Source organism: Protopterus annectens, chromosome 2.part0, assembly GCF_019279795.1.
Source record: "Protopterus annectens isolate FY-2018-M chromosome 2.part0, PAN1.0, whole genome shotgun sequence".
In the NCBI taxonomy this organism is placed as follows: domain Eukaryota; kingdom Metazoa; phylum Chordata; order Ceratodontiformes; family Protopteridae; genus Protopterus; species Protopterus annectens.
The window spans coordinates 1,810,723,812-1,810,743,792 of record NC_056728.1 but is presented as its reverse complement, the minus strand read 5'-3'; the positions used below and the strand labels follow the sequence as shown (position 1 = coordinate 1,810,743,792).

General features: G+C 39.5%; 1 protein-coding gene across 1 annotated transcript in view; it reads left to right on the top strand.

Annotated features, from left to right (window-relative positions):
- LOC122793639 (rho guanine nucleotide exchange factor 19-like) overlaps positions 1-19,981 on the top strand; it is a 1,093,308-nt gene that overhangs the window by 1,018,714 nt on the left and 54,613 nt on the right. The window contains exon 13 of the mRNA XM_044061848.1: positions 14,568-14,726. Within this exon, the coding sequence (XP_043917783.1) occupies positions 14,568-14,726 (159 nt within the window). The remainder of the gene's footprint in view (positions 1-14,567; positions 14,727-19,981) is intronic.

The window sequence follows — 19,981 nt, the reverse complement described above, 5'->3', positions numbered from 1 at the left end:
ACTACAGCAAAGGCTTTGGATACATATGGCACTACAGTAAAGGGTATGGATACTAATATTGACACTGTTGACAATGGTATGATGGACAATGTTGATGTCAGTGGCAACAGCAAAAGTAAACATATGAAACGTAAATTCAGATCTGTTTAAAACATTTATTGAAAAGAACTGTTATTTTGACAATGACCCGACTACAGAGATCAGTGACAAAAGACACACTTTAAAGGAGAAGTCCAAAGGTACCTTAAAGGATTTTATATACGACTTGGGTAAAAAGTTGGTTCTAATAAACAGTGTTAAACTGGACAATGCCTAACTTTCCAGATGTATAGAGTTAAAGGTAGTCCCGATGGGTCTCAGATTTTTTAAATTACCTATGGGTTTGAATATTACTGAAAATGTTAAGTCAGATTTTAATAGTTTATTTGACCAATGTGATTTTAAGTATATGTCTGTGTTGATGAAATTTAATGATGAGAAGTTGGTTTATTTAATTAAGGAGGTGGAAGAATTAAATACTCTGATTAAAAATGATTTACTTTTTCCCCAGTGGGAGAATCTGTATGTCAAACAATTCTCCTATGCTGAATCTAATATTTCAAAAATATATGAACGTAAGATGAAAAAAACTATATAGGGACTTGGGACCAATACAAAAGAGGTACAGCATATATATGGGAAAAAGATCACAATAAGTACCCCAAGTATGTGAGGGGGGACCAAAAGATAGGAATTGTAAATACATATAAACAATCTAGTTCTGATGGAAATGCTAACTCTGATTTTTTATATGGAGAACACAAGGGGAGGGAGAGAAAGTGGACGAGGGGTTACAGAAGAGACCCTCACTACCATCCATATCCAAGGACCCCACGTTAAATTCTGTTTCAGTTGTTACTGAGACAACAGATGAGTCCAGTAATGATAATGTAGGTATCCTACAGGATGGTGTCACTTATACCTACAGGAACTTTAATATATACAACTACACAAACTACATTTTAAATACTGGACACTTTGATCTACTATCTAAGGGGATTAAATTTATTCCCACCAAAAGATTCAACCTAGTGGACTGTATTTGTGAAATAAAAAGATATGTGAGAAAGCTTAACCTGGCTATTTTATTTAAAGACAAAAAAACAGTGGGTGACATTTCTCATGCAGAGCCGTTCATCCCAGTAGTCAAAAAGAAAAGTACATATATACCCCCCATGCACCCCACCATTTCCATCTTTGATAAAGTAGTGACTAAACAGATTTATAAGTTGGATAGACAAATCGATGGACATCAGATCAGTTCTAATTTAACAAAAGAAGAGAGCAGGGTATTACAGGAATTAAGATGTGCTAGTAACATCAGAATCATGAAACCAGATTGGGGGGGGGGGGCACAGTCATCTATGACAGTTTTTTATACACTTGTAAGATACATGAATTACTACATAATTCTGGAAATTATTCTATGTTGTCCTTGAATGAGATCAACATAGGGTATAGAAAAATAGACACATGTATTGAAGAATACTTACTAGATAACAGGATCAATAATGATATCTACACTTACATTAAGGTTGAACATCCTGTATTAGCTTCTATAGTGGGTATTCCTAAAATTCACAAGAATATAGATGAACCGCCCTTTAGACCCATTATATCAGGGAGTAGGTCTAAGACATTTAATATAGGTAAGGTTATTGACACCTACTTGAAACACATATATGCCACTATTCCACATATAGCCAAGGACTCATGGGATTTTTTGAAACAGTATCCTATTTACTTATCTAGTTCAAATCTGATATTTGTGACCATTGATATCATAGACCATCTTCTTTAGGTATACAAAAAAATTAATCTATCAGCTTTTGCTACAAGTATAAGAAAACATACAGACATCCAATGGGACATCATCTGTCTTCTCACGGATATGATGTCCCTGGTTCTCGAACACAATTACATTATATTTGAGGGAGAATATTACAAGCAGACCAAAGGCGTAGCTATGGGAGCAGCCTGTGCTCCCATATACGCCAACTTGGTCATGCTTGAATAGGAAGAGAGGACTGTTTTAGACAGTCACTTTATGACATACATAAAATATTACGTCAGATACCTTGATGATATATATTTGATTTGGGATGGTGGAGAACAACAGCTAGCATTATTTTTACAATATATCAACAGTAGCAGCAATTTTTTAAAATTCACCTCCTCTAGCAGTCACGATGGTGTGGCTTATTTAGACACATTTGTGCCAAAAATAGGTGATGAGTTTAAATCCAAAATTTACAGAAAGGACACTTTTTCGAACAGTTATTTGGAATATTCTAGCTACCATCCGAAGAAACAATTCACAAATATATATAAGGGTCAGCTTATTAGAGCAGTTAGGATGACCTCACGGTATGAGGACATGTTGGAAGAGGTGAAATTTATAACGTCCTTATTTAAGGACAGAGGTTATGACATTAGAGTTATGGAAAATGTAAGTAATTATGTTGTGAGGAAATGGGGTAACCAGTACAAGCCTTAGTTGGGTGAAAAATATAGGACAGCTATTGTTTCGACTGTGGATACATTGCATGATATGAAGTCTGAAACTTGCATTTTTGGTAAATCTTGCATTTTGGAATTTGGCATGTATTCAGGTAAAGTTAAGAAGATTTTGATGAACAACTGGCATATAATATCTGCTGATCAAGATATAGCACCTATATTAGGTGAATGCCCAAGGTTTGTTTATAAGGTAGGGGCTAATATAAAATCTATTTTAGAGAAGGGTATCTTCATTAAGAAGACAGAACATATGAAAACTGCAAAATGTGGGGCATGTAAACAATGTCACACTATATTTCAGGGAGACAGTGTGAAATTGGACAATTACAAACACACTAGAATTAAATTCTGTGGGGGCAACTGTACAACTAAAATGGTGGTGTATATTGCCATCTGTAGAACATGTTCAGGATTCTATATAGGTAAGACTCAAAGGAGTTTAAACAAACGTATATACTCTCACCTTTATAGCATCAGAAGGAAGGATGAAAAAAATGCTTTGTATAAACATATTAAGCAATATGGTGATAAACATTATTTTAATTTTGGTATAGTGGACATTGTGCACACCAATAACAGAGGGGGTGACTTTAATAATTTATTATTATATAAAGAATTTTGGTGGCAAATATATATGGATGCTTCCACTATACCAGGTTTAAATGACACTCTATCTGTCAAACCACTATTGGTCTTAAAATGAACTATTTATAAGGTACATTGTTATATATGTTTTTAAACATGTTTTGATTTGATCCAAATGTTGTTGTTAACATTTTTTCAGTTTTTTAACTTGTTAATTTTATCTATACATATTACATGTAACATTGCTTTTAGAAATAATATGAATATCATTTAATATTTTATGAATAGAGAACAATGGTCATAGGATGTGTGTATAGCTTTAAAATTTCAAACTGAAATTTGGCGCCAAAAATGTTATTTAAGCAACTGTGATGCAAGCTATGGTGTTCTGAGGAAGCTTGTTTTATTCAAGTGAAAGCGCTTAACCATTCTTTGTTTGTTGGCATTACAATAAACTTTTGTTTACTTCTACTTGGTTTCATTGAAGGTGTTGTGGACTGGTATGAGCGTTGAATAGGGGCGAATTCCCAAGACACAGAGACGGAATTTTGCACACAGTGCATTTGCTGCTTTTTCTTTTCTAGTTGAACTTTTATGGTTGCTGCACTGTTTGCTTCAGTCGACAACATCACTAATAGCAAGAAATATAAATTGCAAAAAAAATACAATTAAAAATATCACAGATATTAGAAATACAGACAATCATGGATATTATCAGAATAATTCTAATAATACATATTACAATTTATGTTATAAAATTTATATTACATAATATCTAAGAAGAAAGTTCTTTCACCGAATTCTACCAGTATATGACTTAATATGTTTAGCTAGTATCTAAAAAGCATGTGCGTTTTGATTCATTCTGTAAATGTTTAAGATTTTTTTTTGAATGACTCTAATCTAGAAAAGGCTTTTTTTCCATTTGTAAGCTTAAACATGGTCATATGAGTGTGAGTGCATTTTCCTGGCCGCGTATATAAGTGGAGCTTTGGTTCTTTATTTGAAGTCCTTTTTTAAGGGGTAGGCAGTCAGCAAGTAAATTAATTTTTATATATGGGATTTCAGCAGAAAAGTTGCCCAATAGTTAAAGAGAAGCCAGTGAACATTTTCTATTAGGATATGATGATAACAACTGAAATATCTAGGAGAGCAAATATGAATATTTTATTTTTGGCTACTTTACTTTTTTGGATGTTCTTTCATGAAAGAAGTCTAATCAAGGGTAATGCATATTCAGTCTTGGATATAATGACATCTACTTTCCTTATCTGCAATATGTAGGGAATAGGGAAAGTTGATGAGAGGTATGGTAACATAATTTTAGCAGTGCGATTACTTTGGTGATAGTATCTGTTTAAATATTAAAGTTTAGAAGAGGGTCTAGTGTTACACCTGGGTATTTCGCTGTGCAATAGACAGAATTATATTATCTTTAGTGACTTTATTGTTAATACAGGCAGTTATGATAGTTTCTTTGCTTTCTTTATAAGTAGCTTGTTTGTGTGATAGCAGTTGCAGACATCAATCAACTTAATTGCACATTATGTTGTAGAGACTGGCGGGTTCAGCTAACTTCATGTAAATGAAAATCATCTGCATATATAATTATGCTGAGGTCATGCGGAGCATGTCCAGTGTCAATAATGAAAAGTAAAAATAAAAGTGGACCTTATACAGAGCCTTGAGGGACTCCGGTGTTAACTGTACTCTTTTTACAAATTAGACCATTGGAGTAAATTTGAAAGGCACTGTCCTATGAGTAGTTTTTGAACCAAAAGAAGTTATTATCTGCAAAATTAAGTTTTTTTTTCCACAATAAACACAGAATAAGGCTGTGGTTAACTCTTTCGAAGGCATGAGTCAGGTCTATGAAAATGCTACAAAAGACCATCATTTGTATCCCTGTGGCTGACAGGAAGCCTGTTAGGTTGCTAAAAAGGTTTCTGAAATCACGTTGTAAATCACAGAGTAGGCCATAATCAAATTAATCAATACAAAAAAAGTAGCCCCAAAGATATTCAAAGAGAAATACAGGCAAAGGCCATCCAGATATGGAAAATTTCACAATACAAAAATAAGATCATTAACAGGGACCCAGATGTGTTCAGTTCAGAAAATAAGGATTTAGTTTGCCTGTTAGTTATTGCTGTAAAGTGAAAAGTGGCTGCATATGAAGTAAGAGAATAGTGTTGAGAAGTATTAGCATTTGTTTCTTATGGTCTTATGTTGTCTTTTTCCATATGGGTTCAACCTGTGGATTACTGGATCCAGCATGGATCCGATGTAGGACAACTTCCAAAAACTTTAGCTTACCAAACTATGCCTCCTCTACCAATAATCCCCACTCCACCATAGCTACCTCAAATCTAGTTTACAGCCATTCCAGACAGCAGCTCAGTCATGCTAAAGGGTGTTCTGCCTTCAGGTGACCCTGGATTGGCCTCCTCTAGCAAAGGGTACAAGTTGGGTAGAAAGCAGGCTAAGGAAACCAAAATTTCCAAAGGAGATCATAAATGATCTGCCCTGTCTACTTCTGTGATTGTGTCTGGCTCACCAGCTCCCAAAGTCCCAAAACACTCAGATCTCCTGGCAACCATGGCTCCACTCTTGGCTGTGAAATTTCATGATCTTCATGACATCCATGCAGATGGTAGCTGAAAGTTCAACTAATGAATCCTACACTAAGCCACTGGATGAGCACATCTACTCATGCATAAATCGTGCCATCCCAAATAGAACCAAGATGCTCTCCGCCAAAAAAGGAAGCCAATCTGGTGATCCCCTGCCATAAACAAACTATACAACAGAAGGAAGAAACTGTTGTAGAAAAGAGGAAAATCACAGGATGCAAAAAACTCCCTTACCAGCCTCAGCAAGAAGCTGAGATCTCTCATAAAATCCTCGAAAGCTAGTTGCGAAAATAAAATTGCCAAAGATTCCAAAGACAACCACAAGGCATTCTATAGTTATGTCAAGAATCTAAATGGCAATGCTCATATTTGCTCTGAGCTACAACAGAATGGCATTAAATATACTGATCCAAAGGATATTGCCAATATCCTGGCAGATCGATTTAGTGCCAACTTCACCCCCCCTCTCACCTCCTAAAGGGCCCATCTCAATACCAAAAGATTGCCAAATTCCAGTAATCACGGCCACACAGGTAGAAACTGCACTCTCCAAAGCTAAGAATATGGCATCCATGGGACCAGATGACATCCCGGGCTGTGTACGACATGAACTACAAAATGAACTGGCACCTCACCTAAGTGTCATGTTTAATCATAACCTTACCTCAGGCTTCGTGCCCACTGAGTGGCGCACAGCTACAGTTAGCCCACTCCACAAGGGGGAATCCACCTTGGATCCCAGGAACGACTGTCCCATCAGTCTGATGAGCGTGATCTGCAAGGGCATGGAACATATTGTCATGTAACTTATAAACAAAGACATTTGCAACCTTCAAACACTGGACCCCACCCAGTTTGGGTTCATGAAGGGCCGATCTTGTCTCCTGAACCTGATTGACTTCTTCGAATCAGTCTCCAGAGCTGTGGACAAGGGTAAGGTGGTCCACACACCCTATCTGGACCTTGCCAAGGCCTTTGACACCATCCACCACTCTGGAATCATAGATAAACATGCTAAGATGGGCATAAATCCCTATGTCACACAATGAGATGCCAACTGGCTTACTGACAGAACCCAGACTGTAAAAGTAACGACTTCAAATCCAGCTCCAGACAAGTGACAAGTGGAGTACCTAGGGGTTCAGTCCTGGGATCGCTTTTGTTTGGCATCTACTTCTCTGAAGTACAGGCCAACACTAAGGGACTCTGGCTAACAAAGTTCGCAGATGACTGCAAACTGGGAGCCATTACTGAATCCCCAATGATGTGGATATTCTACAAAAGGGCCTTACAGAAACAGATGCTTGGTGCCAGAGCCATGGGCTCAAGCTTAATGGCAAGAAATGTATAGTTATCCCCTTTGGGAAAAAACATGTACCCATGAATTACCACATAGGAGACTTAGGAACACAGGTGGACAGTGGTCTCATCTTCAATAACCACATTGTCACAACAGTCAGGAAATCCTTCTATGTAGCACACCTCATCACAAACAGCTTTTCATCCAGACAAAAAGGAGGTCATTGTCCCACTGTACTCATCCCTAATTAGACCCATTATAGAGTACAATGCCCCATTTGGTATGTACCTCACAAGTCATCTGCAACAGCTGGAAAGGCCACAGAAATACCTCACTAAAAGAATCACAGGCCTAAAGCAGATGCCCTATGCTGACCATCTAAAAAACTTCAGCTATACTCCGTGGCATATCATCTACTCAGAAGCGATCTCTGCTTAACATACAAGGCCATGTCAAACCCTGAGCTGTTGAACATGCTCCACTTAAAGAAATCCCAATCCCTCAGAGCCACACACTTCAGGGATCTAAACCTTGTCATCACAATGAACAAAACATGATGGAGGGATAGGTTCCTGACTCAGAGACTCCCCATACTCTGGAATAGACTGCCCATACATGTCAAGCAGAGCACCACCTTGGCCATCTTCAAAAGGAACCTTGACAATTGGATGGGAGATAGGAAGTTCACCTCGAGGATCACATCAGTCACTCTGCTAGATAGGGGTCCAGGGAAGTAAATATTGTGGGAAGAAATATCCAGGGAATTGTTATGGCTAGGCTTGTATAGGCCATAGGGCCAATATCCTAGTACCAATCTATGAACCTATGATTGCCTTCATGGCCGGTGTCTCAAAGCTGATCTTCTTCAGCTCTGATGACTCAGAGCCAATCTCCTTTGGCTGTGCTACCTTGGAGTTGGTCTCCTTCAGCTTCAGTTGTTGGCAAGCAAATTCTCCTGCCGTTTGTGTGCTGACTCCTTTCCTGAAATGGGGGCCTCCTTCAGGGTGGACATTTTCTCCTTTTCTTCCCTCTATTCTGCTGGAGTCCTCCCCATCTCCACCTAAGATCTGAGCTTCCCCAGCTCAGATTCATAGGCCATATCCTTTGCTTGGTCAATGCTCATCCAAGTCCCCCTCAGTGACTTCCTCAGATTGGTCATCTCTGTCTGCCAGAAGTTTGAAGACTTCAGAATTGGAATAGTTGTTGTGGTCCTTCTTACAGGCATATATGAAGTTAGGCCTCAGTCCATAAAGTCTGGGCCTATGCCCTGAAGCTTTGGAATCAGCTGTCTTCCATTCCTTAGGATCAAATCCAATGGCTTGATGAATTTTGACTCCAATTCCTACCTTGGTTTTCTCAGTTCTAGCTTTGTAAGAGCTAGGTGGACCTTTGGGCTGACAGGTCAGGACAGGGATCTGCAGGTCAGGTTCAATAATCCCAGTTTTAGGGTAGTCCCCATCTAAATTGGGGCCACTTTTTTCTTGGACCTTAGGTCTGCTGGGCCCAGTTGGCCTACTTCTCCCCCTGCCTTTGATGTTGTAGAATGGATGTTCTCCCATCAGGAGAATAAATATTCTAGAAGGAATATTCTAGATGGACCAGTGAACCCACATCTTCCACATCTGTCCATGTGACCACTTCTGTCCAGCTCACCCCAAGTGGTCTCCAAGCTGCTTTCCCAGTAGTGCTGCCAGCCTATCCATTCCCTATCCCCCAGAGTCTCTGGGGTGGTAAGTGTCCAGTTAGAGGCAGTGCAAGAGAAAGCTCCTTTGCTCACCTGAGGAGTCCTTCACCAAGGACACTGGCCTTGAGGAAGGAAAGGGGTCCCCCAAATCCCTGCATAAATGTGCCTCTTTTGGTGATCTTTTGGAGTTCCTTTGCCAGCGCAAGGGTTGGACTGTCAAAGCCTGTTCTCCTGAGAAGTCAGTGTTTTTGGAGGCCTTCAGGGTGGGCCCATCTATGTCATGGATGGTTTCCCCTCTGGATGCAGTTATTGATTTGGTGTCCTTGATGGTGTGGAAGGAGCCTGATATAATGGAACTGATTACCAAAAAGCCAGACAAGTTCCTTGTCCCCCCTAAGTATCGGAAACACTGATGTAAGGGTACTGCTGTGGATGATATCATGGTGGCAGTGGCCACTAAGAAGGACATTTTGGAGGAGAGTTCCTTGGTCCATTCCCCGAATAGAAAGTCTCAGGTATCGGACTGCTTAGGGAAGCATGCCTATGCCTCAGCCACTTTCATGCTGAGGGTGTTAGATTATCTAACTCAATAGGACAATGTGTCAGAAACCTCAAGAGCAGTGAAGACACAGCAGATTCTGGGCTCTTAAAAGACTCTGGAGACTTATCTATCCACCCTCCAATCCATCTGTAATGTATCCTTGAATCTGCTTTCAAAAGCAGCTGATGGCACATCCCGGCTAGTCAGTACTGGCAGCATTATGCGTCACCACACTTGGATAGGGTTGTGTGACTTTGTAGACTGCTTTAAGGCATCCTTTATCAATGCCCCATTTGATGGTTAATCTCTTTTTGAGACTAAAAGTAAGACACCTTGTGCAGGAGTGAGCAAGATAGGAAGATGCTGTCTGCCATTGGAGTTCATTTTGCTACCCCTCAATTCATAGGTTCATAGGTTAGTACTAGGCTAACTGCCCTTGCGAGCCATTTTAAGCCTAGCCAATTATCCCTTGTGAGACTCAAACCCTGCACCTTGTGTTTGTAAGGCAAACACCTTAACCATTAGGCCACCCTCCCAACCCCTTGACCTCAATGGACCTTTTCTCAGAACCAGAAGGGGGGGACATCTCTTTTTCAGGAAATCACTGCAGCCCTTTCAAGAGGCTCCTTCTAAGGGTGCCCTATGGTGTGTGGGGGGGCAACCACAATGGATGTTGCCCTCATGACAGAGGTGGTTCACAGAACTATGTTTTTTGTAGAGGTTTCTCCAGAATCCTTGTTCAGTGACCCTGAAAACTTGCCCAAATTTCATGCTCAAGGGGCAGTTGGGGGTTGATTGGCTCTACAACTGAAAGCTTGGGAGATCATCCCCTTGGATACATAAGTGTTAAGAGTCATATCCAGAAGTTATTTGATTCCCATTTTTGCAAGTTCCCAATAAACTCCCAAACGGCTTCCAGGCATTTCACCCCATCAGAGAAGAGCAGCATCAATTGAAATTCAGAAGCTGCTAGCAAATAGAGTCATCCAAGTGGTCCCACCAGTCCAACAAGCATCCAAGGTCTACTCAAGGTTCTTTTTGGTTCCAAAGAAGAACAGGGACCTCAGGCCAATCCTGGATTTGAGCAAGTTGAATCAGTATGTGAAGCAGACCAAGGTCTGGATGGTCACAGTGCCACTCTTGTTGTCTCTGTTGTGGAAGGATGACTGTTTTTGCATGATCAATCTCAAGGACACCTAACATCATATAAAGATTGTGAGGAAGTCCAGGAGATTTCTTCACTTCCAGCTGGAGGACAATCATTACCAGTACAGAGCACTGCCATTCAGTCTCACCACTGCCGCCTCCAGATGTTGACCAGGTGTACTGCAGTATTAGCAGCCTGGCTCAGGTGGCAGGGGTTACAGGCCTTTACCTACCTAGGCAATTGGCTACCAAATGTCCTAATGAGAGCATCTCTAGTCAGGGTTAGGGACACTTTAGTCAAGCTATGCAGTTCTTTAAAGATCGCAGTCAGCTACCAAAAGTCCAGTTTCAATCCAGTTCAGTCTTTGGAGTTTATAGATTGCCATTTGGGCACAGTATCCCAGATCAACAAACTTCTAGAGTCCAGAATATCAGACTTTTAGGATCTGTCAGGTTCCTTGGTTTCTTACAAAAAACTTCCAGCATATCTTATTGCCAGGCTATTGGGTCACACGGCAACTGCCATTTGTTTGACTCCAACTCTCAGGTATCTCATGCAGTGGACACTGGTAGTACAGTGGTCATACTTAACACATCCAATGGACCTTTCAGTTTTTCTGACCAGTGTTTGTCGAGATCAGATCAAGTGGTTCTTGGAATCTGCCTTTGTATTCATAGGAAGACAATTTGTGTTTCCCCCTCCTCAGACCACAGTCATGGCAGACACCTCTCTTCTTTGTTGGAAAGCCATGAGGGTCTGGCAATGGGTGATTTTGACTCAGTGGTTTCTGATTGCTACCTCCATCCCAGGGAAATCCAACATCTTTGTGGTCACTTTGAGCAGGAACATTCTCCTTTCTCATGAGTGATCTCTGAATCCAAGGGTTGTTCCTCAGATTTTTTGGCACTGGGGCATTCCATATTGTGACCTGTTTGCTTCCCCATCCAACATCAAGTGCAGCAGCTATTATGCCTTAGTTCCTCCTCAGGGACAGTCACCCAGGGATGCTAACCTGCATGCCTGGCCTCCAGGACTTCTATATGCGTATCCTCTGACTCCGTTGACAATAAAGTTTCTTTAGAAAATGGCCAATTGTAGAGTAACTGTAATCCTCATTGCTCCCTTTTGGCCTTGCCAGGTGTGGTTCCCCATTCATTGGCCTCTACTGATGTAACCTCCTTGGATCCCATTCCTGATCATTTATCACTCTGCAGACCTGGATCAGGCCAACTGTCAGACTCTCGGGTTAACCACTTAGTTTATCCAATTCCCTTGATGGCCAGGAATCCCAAGCTTTCAGACAGAGTCATTCACATCTTACCTTCTTCACAAAAGAGGTCTACTCATAAGGTTTATGCTAGTAAGTGGAAGTGTCTTGGCGTGTGGGCTATCTCTCAGGGCTTGGATCCTTTTTCAGTACCATTGGAGGCTTTCCTGGACTTTCTCAAGGATTTGTTTAATTCTGCATCTAGTTACTCAACTGTTAAAGTGAAATTGACATCTATATCCAATTTCCATACTAGTAGGGATAACGTGCCTTTTGCTGCCCTTAAGATTTTGGAGGCCTTTCTTAAAGGAACCTTTTTGCTTTGTTCTCCTGAGTGAGATCGTATTCTGCCTTAGGACTTGCCTTTTATGCTGCATATTCTGGCTGCACCTCCTTTTGAGCCCTCTGCAACTGCTGATTTGAAATTGTTGTCATGGAAGGCTCTGTTCTTGATGACCATTACTTCTGTCAAATGTCTGGCAGAGCTGCAGGCCCTGTCTGCTCTCCCTCCATATTTTGTTTTGAATTGGGACAGAGTGTCTCTTAGACTGTATCCTGTATTTCTGACTAAGGTGGTGTCAGAGAATAATTTCAAGCTGTCCATTCATCTGCCAGTCTTTTTTCCAATGTTTCCAGTGGGGTGGGGTATCTACTGCATTATCCTGATGTGCATGGGCAGCTGTAGTTTTCTTTCCACAGGACAAAGTCCTTTAAAAAATCTAATCAGTTATTTGTCTCTTTCTCTAAATCTCAGTTGGGTGTGCCTGTATCTAAGGTCACTCTGTCCAAATGTCTTTCTGATTTTACTACCTTTGGGTATGGTTTGAAGGGAAAGTCTTTGGGTCACAAGCCCAAAGGTCATTCTACCATAATTATTGCTACTTTCACAGTTTTTTTCTCCAAAGCTGCTTTGGATGACATTTGTTTGTCATCACACATTCATGTTTCCCTGTAAATCTGATATCCACTCAAGGTATAGCGCTTCATTTGGTTCCACTGTATTGCTCAACAGCCTTCCACGAGACCAGCCTATGGTGTTACGTGGCAGGGAACTCTGTCCCAAAGGTTGAACCCCGATGGAAAAGACAGCATTGGATATGAAAGTTATGTACTCACTATAACAATAGATCTGTGTTGTCTGTTTCTGTCTGTTCAACCTTCCCTCACACCTGCCTGCATCTTCTTGGCCATCCTTTTATTCAAGAGATGACTGAGCTGAGGACACTGTCTCTTCTCTTTTCATGGAGTCCTTAGGTTTTTGTTTTTCTCCCTTTGGGGGCTATGTCTGAAAGTTTAAGTAGAAAGGGGGCAAACTCAATCTAAGGTAGCTCCAGTTTAGTGAGGATTATGGGTACAGGAGGCAGAGGTTGGCCAGCTGAATATTTGGAAGTTGGCCAGAAGTGGATCCATGTCAACTCTAGTAACCCAGAGGCTGAACCAGATGAAAAAAGATAACACGGATCGATCATTAGGGTGAGTACATAATTTTCATCTAGTGGAGGGAACGAGTTGGTAATGTCTTTTATTAAAGTAAGAAGATAGTTCCTAAAGTTATTGGGAGAGGTATTCTGGGTTAGATTTTGATGACAGATATGGGTTGAGGAGTCCATGATAACTCCAAAGTGATGATTAATTTCTTTCCAAAATAGTTTAGGTTTTTGATAAGAGGGAATGCTTCTCTGTCTTAAGTACAGAGTTTTTGCAGTGTTTGTGTCAATTCTGGCTGAGTTTCTTAATTTCAAGAAATGCTAATGGAAGTCTTGATTTGAGGGGTTCTCCTTCAAGCCTTCCAGGCCTTGTCTCTTTCCTTCTTGTTTTGTTTGAGACTGTTTATCAGTCAAGAACATGTTTGTCCTCTACGTCGGTGCAGTGCTAATGGGAATAAGTTTTCCTGGATATTTGAAAGGGTACTAATAAAATAGTAGAATACAGAAATGAGGTTTGTTTGGGAGTATAGATGAATCCATTGGAATTTTTTTTTGTGTGGGAAAGGACTCCCTAACATGGTAAGTGGAGCACTTTTCCTAATTTTAAATGGCCATTCAGAGATGATGTGACAATGATCACTAAATTAGTTTGGGAAAGGTACAATATTTGAGCATCTGTGTTTTATATTTTTCATTATTAGATCTAATATGGTGTGGGTACAAGTCTGAAGGTTTGGTTTTGTTGGTTACCAGTTGCTCAAAGCCAAGAATATGAAGCATATTCTTATGTTTAGAGGTGTCTGGTCCCATAGCACTGAAATTAAAGTCACCAAGAGTAACACAGTTCTTATTTCTTTTTAAAAGGAACATGTCCTACAAGGTTGGTTGTGGAATGATAGTGGATAAAGGGGAAGGTATATACTCTTGTATTTATCTGTCTGAAGAGTGAGTCAAGGGACTATTATGACATATTCTGTAGATGTTTTTTTTTTTTTTTAATGCTAGCCATACTTCCTCCAGTATTGCAATTTCCAAGGCAGCTGTTTAAGCAGGGTCCTACAGTGTCTTGAGCAAGGTGTAATCATCCGTACAGTCGGCCAGGCTACAGTGCAAAGCATTGACTGACAGACTGCGTATGCTAGTATATAGCAAGCTGCAACTCCTGGTGCAGCTGCCCACAGGATGTTCATACTGACATTAAGAAGCCACTCCCATAGTTCAACAGCCATCTACACTAGCACCAGGGCTGCTAATAAAACCAGGCTCATCTGGGGCACGTAAAGGCTTTATTTCTCTATGCCATTTATTTGAACCTCACAGTTAATGCAGTTCAATAGGAATTTTGATAAGAACAAGGGTTTTGAAAATTAAAATAACAATTCTGAATGGTCTCCTGATTTTGATGGAATAACTTTTCCTTTTAGAACTGGAAAGTTTGCTGTTTTTGTACACGCTAAAATCCAAGACCTAAAAGTGAAGGATTTAAGTGTGAAGCTCCATGGAATGGCAGGCCACATCTTTCATCTTCAGCTTTTTGAGAACCAGCAGCTCAAGTACCAAATTTTGCTTAAAGCTCTGACTGAGTAAGTACAGACCCCTTACTTTTATTCTAATCACAGATCACATTATTTCCTACAAGATATTAGCAGTGTACAGTAAATCAAGTGTGATGTGGTTTTTCTGTTCAAGCAGAACAAATCAAGGGGCTTCCTTGACAAACTTCAAGGTGTATATGACAAATGTATGACTACTGACAAGGTCATGGAAGAAATAGTAAAGTCTTCATGTGAAAGATGACAGAAGAAAGCTTACAAGCCTGTTTAAGGAAATATAAGTGTTGTAAGTTCATGGTCAGAATATTCAATAATGTCTGTTGGAAGAGTATTATTTGCTATATTCAATGCAAAGTTATAACTTTAGCAACTGTCAAACAGTTTGACAACAGCTATTAGCCTACCCATCTTAGTGCCCCCACCACACAAGTTTTGTGTTGTTAATGTGCAGTATAATTTCAAATGGCAAACTTTGCACTAAACATAGAACGTCTTTACAAGAATCGCTGTATGTATTTTACATATATATATATATATATATATATATATATATATATATATATAATTACTAAATTACATCAACATACCATAATGTCGACAGCAAGAATGTCAACCACAAAAGGTCAGCAATGGAAATGACAACAGTCAACTGTGTGGGCAAACAAAATCCTCATGGCATACAACCAAAAAAAAAAACAACATGCAATTTGCAGGAAGCAAGTCCCCTTCCGCTCCCTGCACCACCTGTTAATTATACATACTAACTCCAAGATCACACAGTCCCTGGGGAAGGGGAACAGTCCCCCATCCCAGGATTGTTGATCTATCACAACTGTCAACCTTCTGTAGTCAATTAGTGAGCCGTCAACATTCTGGTGGGTCGACTTAATGCAGTGGAACTATATATATATATATATATATATATATATATATATATATATATATATATATATATATATATATATATATACACACACACACACACACATGTACATACACATATATATATATGTGTGCATGTATAGATGTTTGTGCATATATGTAATATACACACACACACACACACACACACACACACACACACACACACACACACACACACACACACACACATATGAAAGCCATACAAACTTTTGTAAAGGAACACGTGTTCTATTAATGATCTGGAGACCATAAGGATGTAGCTTAGGAGGATACAAAATGCAAAGATAGCAATGAAATGTGTTGCTCACAGATACCAGAGACATTTATTTTCTAATGCATGATTGCCATTTGACTTTTTTGCCACTCTGAGTTTGATGTTTGTAATAACTGCAGTTTCATTTATACACTTTTATGTATCCTTACACCAGATTTGTTTAATAGTATGGCATCATATAAAACAGAGATGGTGCATTTGTCTAAATTTAAAAAATGCCTTTCAAACTACACTGTTATTTTGCTAAGTCTAAAAAAGTGAAACCTGTTATAGTACTGCTGTGTGTTTTGAAATAATAACTGAGTTTTGGATATTGGTAAAAATACTGACAAATAAATGTGTGAAGGATCATCTATCAAATGAAAAGCAAGCTTTCAATGCTAGGAGATGCACATTGCCACAATAAACCTAATCCCATCAGTTACTGCACTGTCTTCATGCAGGTCCATCCCTAAGTTTGGTTTTGCATTTACTATACACAATTGTACTTTAATAAATTAATTCCATAATGCTTCATAATGCAGGACTCCAAACAAAAGCACTTTGGAAATGTTGTATCTATGTATGACAAATGTCAGCACTAAAGTAATTTATTGCAATACCCACTGAAGAAGAAAGAGAATCCATAGGAAAGTACTGTGAAGGTTACATTAAGTCACACATTTGCTTATGAATGAAGACATCCCCAAGTGAGAAAAAGACAGTATGAGTAGGTATAGGCAGTAATTCTCAGGAAACAGAGGGGTGGATTGTTCTAGCACTGGTATCATACCACTAGTGTGGTCAAAGGGTCATAAATGCAGATAATAGATGCATTTTTAATTGCAAAAATGAAAAAAAGAATAGTTTTGTTTTTATTTCTAGGTTGTTTATAGTTTGAGGCAGCTGGTAGATTGGGCACCTGCCAGTGCCATAATACTGGCATGTGGACAGAGAAGAAATAGGCACTGCCCATGAACAACTCAAGGATGGGATGGATATAAGATTGAAAACTGGTTTTGTAACACAAATAATAAAACTAAAGCAGCAGTGAAGTTACAGAACAGCATATATGTATTTATTTTGTTTATAAATTTGACTAGCAAATTCAGTGTGAACCTACTGAGCCAAAATTTGGTCATACAGAACTGAACTGAAATTACAAATGTAAGGAAAAGTTAATATCTTAACAATATAAACTAAAATCATTATAGTGATTAACAGGAATGGGAGACAAAAGAATATTTAGACAACTAAACTCAAGTTGGAAAACTGGCCTACTTAACCATTTATAATTCTTATTGTATACAAGATATTTAGATACATGTAGTGAAATCATATGTAATTTTCCCTATATAGCTATAAGTCCCAGGAAACACTGTAGACACAAATATACAGACATACACACACACACACACACACACACACACACACACACACACACACACACACACACACATATATATATATATATATGTGTGTGTGTGTGTGTGTGTGTGTGTGTGGTTATATTTCACTAGATCACTGACTCACTACATTGGCATACACTACATTGACCAGAAACAGCCTGGTATGCACGCACCAAGCATGAACCTCAGTCCATGAAAAACTAAAAGAAAAAACACTGTGCAGTTCCCACACCCTCTGCTTATTATATATATATATATATATATATATATATATATATATATATGGGTTCCATACACTAGATCGAATTTTCACTAATTCAAAATAGTGCATGGAATGCTCACTGCAGCGAAAGTGCACTTAATCGAAAGTACACTTACGCGAAGTTCAGTACAACAAACGGGTGTTGTACTGAACTTCCGTGCAGTGCTCATGGACCTTAGGGTTAGGGCACAGGTCATAGTAAGGCTATCCCATTACCATGACCCGTGCCCTAACCCTAAGGTCCGTGATGACTGCAGCGCAGTGAAGGACATAGCAATGTCCTCCACTATGGTGCAATAGTCACGAACCTTAGGGTTAGGGCATGGGTTAGGATAAGGGAATAGCTTTACTAACTATCCCCTTACCCTAACCCGTGCCCTAACCCTAAGGTCCGTGACTACCGCACCATAGTGGAGGACATAGCATGATTTTTATGTCCTCCACTGTGCTGTTGTGTTTTCGGTGAAGTACACTTACGCAAAAGTTCACTTTCGTTAAAGTGAACTTTTGCAGAAGTGAGGCTTCCTATTACAAGTTCGAAGTAGTGAACTTTCGTTCTTGTAATAGGAATCCATATATATATATATATATATATATATATATATATATATATATATATATATATATATATACAAACTCCAAAATCATAAAACATTGATTCCATTCCCCACTTTCTAGCAGTCCTGCACACAAAGCAGCCACCATCCTGTTATGAACTAGATGTTCAACAAAACAACCCTCCTAACACAACATTTGATCTAATGAATGTGCAATCAAACACATGGGACCTCTATACACACACACACAACACACACACACACACACACACACACACACACACACACACACACACACACACACACACACATACATGCACACACGCACACACATACACAGACATATGCATACGCACACACGCGCATATACACACAGATTTATTAGCATGTTTATTACTCAACATGGAACAAAAAATCCAAACAGAATGAAAATCAACACTACTTGGCTTCTCAGAATTTTATTTGGTAATATGATCATTTTCTCAGTATCTTTTCAATCTCTTATAGCTTTTCAACCATCAGGCTGTATTTAAATGTCCATGGCTGCAGGCTGCAGGCTGCAATTAAGCCTTAATTCCAGGTCAACACCAGATATAATTCTATGTCTTTCCTCAAATGGGCTGGCATTTCCGTACTTCTAGAGTTTTCCTCTTTAGTGCTCCCCAGATGAGGGAGTGACTCATTTCAGACTTCCAGGCTGCTTCCTTTTATACACACTTAATTGGCAATCACTGTCTGCTATACTAAGTAATGCAAAGTCTTCCTTAAGTTGTTCATGAGAAAGTTCCTGTGTTACACGTTGCTACACACATTTTAAAAGGTGTACTACTCAGTTTTTTAATCTGAAAACAGTGTGCTGTAGATCCCTCAGAATTTCATTTAGCTAGGCCAGGCCTATGTGCTGTTACTGTGTATTAAAAGGGCTGTAGGGATAGTGTGCACCAGTATAACTTCATATTGCCATTAGTCTGTCTACTTAATCATTGCAATGGTACATGGCCAGTCCCCAGACTGAGGTTCCTACCTAACAACAGAGTACATCAAATGCCTACTTTATTGCTAGAAACTCTGTTTCAACACTACGAACATAGTCTGGTTAACCAGAATGGGGGCTACATTGGTTTAGGTATCTGCCAAGTCATCTGGTGGCTTACAAAAATGGGTTGGTGCATTGGTATAAGTTTAGATCCTAGAAAGCACAGTTGTGTAAGTAAACGTGATGTAACAGTTGATGTTGGAATGAGCAGTAGCTGTTATATCCAGCATAGGACAGAACAGCCAGCCAACTGCCAAAGCCTCAGTGCACCTGCCCCTTGACCAAACCATTAATCAGCTCCAGCTCAGGTGACTAAAAAGGCAGATTTGGGCACCAAGTCCTTCAGTGCTTTCATGTTAATTGAGAGAGAGAACCCTGAGAGGACATTGCTAGGAACAACAAAAAACAAATACCCACAACCTGGCATAAAAAAACACACCAAAAAATGGGGAAGTGGGTGGAATGATGAGGCAGCTACTGCAGTAGTGCAGTGAGAGGTGGAAGGAAGCTGAAGGGTCCAGGAGTCACCAGTGAATGGTCTTAGCAAAGCCTGACCTTGACCTGGAGAATGACTCTTGCTTGTAGTGCTTTGTAAAAGCATGTCACAGAGAACCAAGTTGTTGCTTCTACAATACTTCTAGAGTGCATCCCTTTTCAAAATGCCATAGATGAAGCCTAGACCCTAGGAGAATGTACTTTGACCCTCCCTGGAATAGTTTTGTAGTGGCGGGAATAACAAAAGGTAATAACCCGAGACAACCATTTAGAAATAATCTGACACAGGTTATCCATTCTTCTTACCTTCATAAGAAATGAAAAACTGATTGGAAGTTCTGAAAATGTT